Source organism: Cryptomeria japonica, chromosome 11 (genome assembly GCF_030272615.1).
Source record: "Cryptomeria japonica chromosome 11, Sugi_1.0, whole genome shotgun sequence".
In the NCBI taxonomy this organism is placed as follows: Eukaryota; Viridiplantae; Streptophyta; class Pinopsida; order Cupressales; family Cupressaceae; genus Cryptomeria; species Cryptomeria japonica.
This window is the reverse complement of record NC_081415.1, coordinates 402,089,034-402,096,155: the sequence shown is the minus strand read 5'-3', so window position 1 is coordinate 402,096,155 and position 7,122 is coordinate 402,089,034. Positions and strand designations below refer to the sequence as shown.

Genomic DNA, 7,122 nt, shown 5'->3' with positions numbered 1-7,122 from the left:
TCTATGCCCCTTGATTTGTTACTATTTCTCTAGGAACTCCATACCGAGTGAAGATTTCTTCATATAAGAACTCGACCAATTTATTATCTTGGGCATGCTTGAAGGCTTTGACTTCCACCCATTTAGTAACATAATCAGTACAAACAAGAATATAGGAGCGACCATTGGAAGGTGGATCAATTGGCCCAACAAAGTCCAGTCCCCATTTGTCAAATGGCTAAACAACCATCTAAGGGTATAGAGGCATTTCGTCAGGTCGATTTGGTCTGCCCATTCTTTGACACCTGTCACATTTCCTGGTGTATTGAGCTACATCCTTGTGTAGGGTTTGGCCAATAGTACCCTGTAGCTAATATCTTAAAAGTTGTTCATTTGGCTGCAAAATGACCTTCACAAGGTGCATCATGATAGGCATGAAGTATGTCATATGTCTCATCTTCCCTACACATCACCTCATAACCTGATCTGGACCTGTGTAAAATAAGCAATCTGAAATCCAAGAGAAGTTAAAACGTTTCTCTACCAGCAGTCTCTTTTCTTTGGGTGAGAAGTGTGGGGGTGTCTTGTTAGCCACAAGGTAGTTAGCTATGTCAGCATACCATGGACTATTGGAAATAATAGAAAATCGATGCTCATTTGGAAATGCATCATTAACGACTTCACTATTGTCTGGTGTTTGAATCCTTGACAGAAAATCTGCCACCACATTTACTTTTCCAAGCTTATCAATGATAGTAATATCAAATTCTTACATTAGTAACAACCATCTTGCTAATCTACTTGTAATGGAGCTTTTGTTCATGAGGTACCTGATGGTTGTATGATCAGTATGCACAAATATATCCTATTATATAGTGCCTAATCTTATTAAGGGCATAGATGACAACTAACATCTCTTTTTGAGTAACAATATAATTCACTTCTGGTCCTTGCAAATTTTTACTAATGTAATAAATTGCATTTTCCAAAACTCCTTGTTTCTACCCCAAAACTGCTCCTATTGCAGAATCTGATGCATCAGTATGAATGTGAAAAGGAACTGACCAATTAGGTCCTTTAAGTACAGGGGCATGAGTTAAGGCTTCTTTTAGTTTAGAAAATGCATCTTCACATTTAACTGTCCATTCAAACTCAACATCCTTTGTCAATAAAGAATACAATGGCCCTGCTATTTGACTAAAGTTCTTGATAAATCTCCTATAGTACCCTGCAAGGCCTAGAAAACTTCTCACATCCTTTTGTTTAACGGGGGTAGGAAGATTAAGTATTACTTCAATTTTAGTTGGATCTACTTGAATTCCTGATTGAGAGATTCGATGCCCCAACACTATTCCTTCTTGCATCATCATGAAACATTTTTCACTATTAAGGGATAGATTGTGATCCTCACATCACTACAATACTTTTGTAAGGTTTTATAATGCCTCCTTAAATGTAGTTCCATATGTAGTGAAGTCATCCATGTAAATTTCCATACAATCATGAGATATGTCTGAAAATATACTGAGGACTTCCCTTTGAAAGGTTGCAGGAGCATTACATAAACCAAAAGGGAGGACTGAATAGGCATATGTGTCCCAAGGGCAGGTAAAGGTGGTCTTCTCCTGATCTTCTGGAGCTATTCTGATCTGGTTATAACCACTAAATCCATAAAAAAATGAAAAGTATTGCTTACCTGCTAGAGAGTCTAATACTTGATCTATAAATGGCAGTAGGAAATGATCCTTTTTAGTAGCAGTGTTGAGCTCCCTATAGTCCACAAAAAATCTCCATTTTACTCCTTTCATGGGAACTATAACCAGAGGAGAAACCTATTGACTATTCGAAATAGGGTAGATGAATCTTGCATGAAGTAGTTTTTGGGGTTCCTCTTTAACTATTTCCCTTAAAGCAAGATTAATCCTTCTCTGAGGCTATCTAATTGGTCTATAATCCTCTTTGATATAAATTCTATGAGTACACAATGTAGGATTTAATCGTTTCATGTCTTGATAATCCCATGCAAAAGCTTGTTGTGGGGCTTTGAGTAGCTCTATCAATGACAATATTTGATCTGCTGCCAATTGACCATTGATATTCAAATTTTTCCCTGCAGCAACTTCTATTGGAATTACGAATTTTGCATTAGATATTTCAGATAGACAAGAGGTTTGAATCTCCTATGGTAGAAATGTGTGAAACATATCTGTGGTTGTAGGAGAATTTAATAAACCCATAGATGGAAGAAGGGTAGGCAGAGGAGTTACTGGCATACCCATTGACTGCGGAGCTGCTCCATAATGATTCCTCATGATGTTAGAGAGTACTATATCATCCTCTTGAAGTGCTATGAATGGGTCCCTTGATAACATCATTAGTTGTTGAACAAAGTTTATTTCCTTTGCTTCTTCTCCTATGTCTGGCCACACTACTTGTTCTTGATCAAGTTGAGGTTGTACTGGAGAATAGAGTGCAAGTGTTTTAGCAGTAATACCATTTGAAATTGTCATATCTCTAGATCTACAACCTATATATGCATCAGCTGTTGCCAGCTAAGGTCTTCCCAAAATAATTGGATATCCTCCTAATGTGGCCTTGGGAGAAAGGATTATGAAATCAGTAAGATATTCCCAAGAATCTAATATGACAACAATATCCTCAACTATTCCTTCAGGCCTAACAATTGAGCTATCAGCAAGCTGCAGGACCATTGGAGTTGATCTCATATTAGTGATGCTAAGTTGCTGCATGACATCCTTAGTCATGACATTTATTGCCGCTCCCAGGTCTATCAAGGCATTTTTTATTTGAGTTCCATTAATAACTATCTTGACAATAGGGCTACCTGGATCAGAATACTTAGGGACTACTATTTTTCCCAACATAATATCAGCCTACTGTCCTACTACATGCACTATTTTTGGATCCTTTTTATTCCTTCCAGGTTTCTTCAAACATGCTTCTTTAATAGCTTTTCCATATATGGGAATATCTTTAATAGCTTGAAACAATGGTATTTTAATTCATATATGTTTTAGCTGATCAATAAGATCAAAGGCTATATCATCCTGCTACCTAGATGCTTCTAATTGCAATCTTTGAGGAAATTGGGGAGTTCTTATAGGTATATTTGGGGTCTCTAATTGCTCAAGATTTCCAGATTTAGCAGGCATGCTTTCCTGAGCAGTCTCCTCTGCTGGTAACTCTGTTATGACTGGAGGAGATGGGGTAGACAATGTTGTCCCTGATTTCAAATGAATATCACTTATATTGAGAGAATATACAACATAGTTATTAGGATAAGTTGAAAAGACTTGTTGTTGTTATTGTGGTTTATTATTTGGATTTGGAATAGGCTGAGTTGGCAATTGGGTTGGCTTGGGTGGAGCAACATTAGGAGTTGGTGGCATCAGAGCTGGTTGTTGGGACTATTGCTGTGGCTGGAGGAAACCTGATGACTGTTTTGCCCATTATTGTCCTCCCCTCCATTGTGGTGACTGCTGCCAGTTACCTTGAGGAGGAGACCAATTCCCTTGTGGCCGCTGCCATTGAGATGAGGAATTATGATAATTAAGCCAAGGGTTTTGAGGAGTATAATTTCCAAAATATTGGGAATATGGAGGTTGCCACTGATTGTTTTGTGCATTGAAATTCATATAAGGATTAGAAAATGACAATGGATCATGTGGCATACCTTGTCTCAGAGGCCAAGGCCTCTGTTGTGCAATATAGAAAATTTGTTCATCATCTCCATAGACAGGCTTGAAATCTAGGGAACTCTGTTGGCTATCAATTTTAGCTAACAGTTTGCATCTACAGTCTTTCTTCTTTTGCCGACAGTGAGAACAAAATTTAGCAAGCATAGCCTCTTCCTCCTCATGCTTCTTCTTTGCATGCAGTGTATCTAATTGGGTAGCCATATTATTGAATATATCTTCTTTAATATCCTTCAACAAATGAGTTATTTCCATTCTTGAGGCTGTTGAAGATGACTTGGCAATTGAAGAACCAGGCCTATAGTGTCTTCCCCTTTTTGCTGCAGCTCTTGAATATTTTTGACAGATTTGTCTGATGTCATCCCACTAAACTTGAGTAATATCTCCTCCTCCCATTAGATCTAAGGAGTCAACACAGTCATGATTGATGCCCCTCAGAAAGATCAACTTCATAGAGTCTTCACTTAAGTTTCTATGTTTAGATTTGCTGACACTAAATACAAACCTTTCCAAATAGTCTTCTAGGCTTTCATCTTCTTTTTCTGTCCTTTTGAAGATATCATCACCATGTCGGTCCATTCCTCTGCAATAGTCTTTATATTTATCCAAGAAGTTTGTCTTCATTCCCTCCCACGTAGTGATTACATTTCTTCCTAAACTCATAAACCATCTCAAAGTAGCTTCTTTCAAAGTAGCAGGGAATAACTTGAGTTTAGGAGCATCGGTGGTATAATTATAACTCATGCACAGGATATCAAATTCAAACAAAAAGGTGTCTGGATCCTCTGTTACCAACCCATGAAATTTTGGAAGTGAAGAGGCTGGTATGTTTTTCAAATTTGCATTATCATGCAAGTGAGGAATGGGAAATTCAAATGTTGGATTTATAGGTGGAGGTGGAGGATTTGCTACCATTGGTCCCTGATAAATAACTAGAGGTAAAATGTTTTGTTTAGGGGGTTCGTTCAGGAAGTCTAGATCTCCTTCTGACAAATTAAAGACACTACCATTTAGCACATAGGTTTCTGCAAAAGGGTTTACTTCAGGTGCTTAATCTGATCTCATATCTTGAGTAGAATGCGAGGAAAAAAATCTTCCTAATGCATCTCTTCTCCTCCTATGCATGCAGATTAATGAAAGAAATTCGGAAAGCTAATTAGAAAAAACTTGAAACTAATGGTTTACAATAGATTCTTAGCTTGGCACCATCCCTGGTAACGACGCCAAAAATGTTGGTTATCATAACTAGAATGGTAACTAGGTGATAAAACACAATTAAGAGATTGGATATCCTTGAATAGATAACTTTTCCTATGGCAAATGCTCATTTACTTATCAACCATGGACATAAACTTGAAATGGGCCAGCATTGTATGTGCACCAAGTTCATATTGCAACCATTTTATATAACTGCAGGAAAGGAAATTCTTCTTAAAGTAAACACACAGAATCTCTAATAAACTAATACTTAATCTTACAACTGGAAATTGCTTTAAACAATTACTGCTAAAAGATAAAGTTCTGGCAAGCAGCATGAACTACTCTGCTGCCGTGGTTGTAGGAACAAACACGGGAACTGTTTCCTATGGCTGTAGGAACAAACAACTATAGAAATAACTATTACAAAAGTATGAAAACTAGTTTAAAAAATATAAAGGATTACTCACCAAGTGGTCCCGATTGAGTGAGTATTTCCATACATAACAATAGAAAATTGTGTATTACAAAATATTATCTTTTCTTTGCTATCCCCGAGAGGAGAGAGATCCCTTTTATTTATAGGAAATCTTATAACAAACTTCTAACTAACTGCCCACATCCCTACGGAATAGGTGAATGGAATTTATTAACAAAAGAAGAAGAAGAAGTCAGCACGTGATAACTACACAACATCTATCCTGTAGTTGAGAAAATATAGCATGACCGCCTCCTAGATCTAAGATCCACTAGGAACAGTTATAAATGTTTTCATAAATCAATCTGCTGAAGAATCGGTCTAGTGATCCTAATCATAACTGCATTTCTTTGACTGGGTCTGCATTGCGGTTACATACTTGATGATCTTTTAAATCGCCATCTGTCTTTTCCTCACTATAGGTTAAACCAGTTTCAAAAACACTTGAAATGTATCATCTTAGGAAAACATTATAATCCAAAGGTCGTCTAATCATAAGACCTAAGTAGGAGTATTATATTAGAAATCTATAAAAATAGAGCCATTGTTTAGGCTCATCACCCACTAACATTATCTATCAAAAGCGAACCCCAACATTTTTTTATAATTGGAATGGCATCCAAAAAGAGATCTCAAAATTTTAAGGGAGGCAGGCCATTCCAAGAATCCTCCCAAAATTGAATGCTCTCACCATTATGGACTTCACAGGAAACATATCTTGTAATAATCTGCCTACAAGACATCATGAAGTTCCAAACAGCTGACCCTTTCAGGCGATCAAGGGTTGTAATGACTCGAGAAGGATTTAAGGAGTCCAAGTATTTTTCTTGCATGATTCTGCACCACTTGGTGCCTGGTTTGGAGACCATTTTCCACACAAGTTTACCTCCAAAGGTGATGTTCCTTTTAGATAGATCATGTAGACCAACACCCCCTGCCCTCTTATCATGAGCCATTTCCTGAATTGAAATAAGAGAAATCTTCTTCTGTTTTGACATATTATCCCTCCATAAGAAACCTCTAATAAGTTTTTCAATTTGTTTTATGACTCCAACAGGGGCTTTGAGGACAAATATGAAATAATTGGGAATGTCAGACAAGAAATTTTTTATTAGGAGTAATCTCCCTAATAAAGACAACTAGCAGGCCTTCCATGTGGATATGACATTCTTAATTCTATCTATAATAGCTTTCCAATAAGCTTTCTTATTGGCACCAACAAAAATGGGAATGCCAAGATATGTGGAAGGAAGACATTCTGGAGAAAAACCCAAAGAATCCACAATATTCCTTGTGACTATATCATTTGTATTAAAAACATATATTTTAGATTTTTGGGCATTAATTCTTTGACCTAAAACCGCCATGTAGAGTTCCAAAGTTTGCCTGATTTGCTTTGCCTCCTGAACATTTGCTTTACCGAACAACAGTGTGTGATCATCAAATAAAGAGTGTGTAACTGACACAGATGTACCTTCAATATGTGCACCCCTCCAGAGCTCTTGATCATACTTAGACTTAATAATTCTGCTAAAAGCCTCTGCCATAATTATAAACAGAGATGGGGATAGGGGGTCACCTTGTCTCACACCTTGCAAAGCAACGAAAAAACTAGCAGGAACTCCATTAATTAACACTAAGAAATGAGCTCCTGAAATGCAAGCCCTAATCCCTTTACACCATTTTTTTTCAGCAAATCCAAATTTGCTCAAGACTTTAAACAAAAAAGACCAATTAAGTTTGTCATAAGCT

At 37.1% G+C, this 7,122-nt stretch overlaps 1 protein-coding gene across 1 annotated transcript; it reads right to left on the bottom strand.

Annotated features, from left to right (window-relative positions):
* Nucleotides 1-6,509: 6,509 nt before the first annotated feature.
* On the bottom strand, nt 6,510-6,917 carry LOC131860223 (uncharacterized). Its single transcript, XM_059214606.1, has one exon. It carries the CDS (start codon nt 6,915-6,917, stop codon nt 6,510-6,512), a length of 408 nt encoding a protein of 135 aa, XP_059070589.1.
* Nucleotides 6,918-7,122: the final 205 nt, after the last annotated feature.

Excerpts from the sequence above, each read along its gene's own strand:
- LOC131860223 (XM_059214606.1), bottom strand. The coding sequence starts at position 6,917 with ATGGCAGAGGCTTTTAGCAGAATTATTAAGTCTAAGTATGATCAAGAG.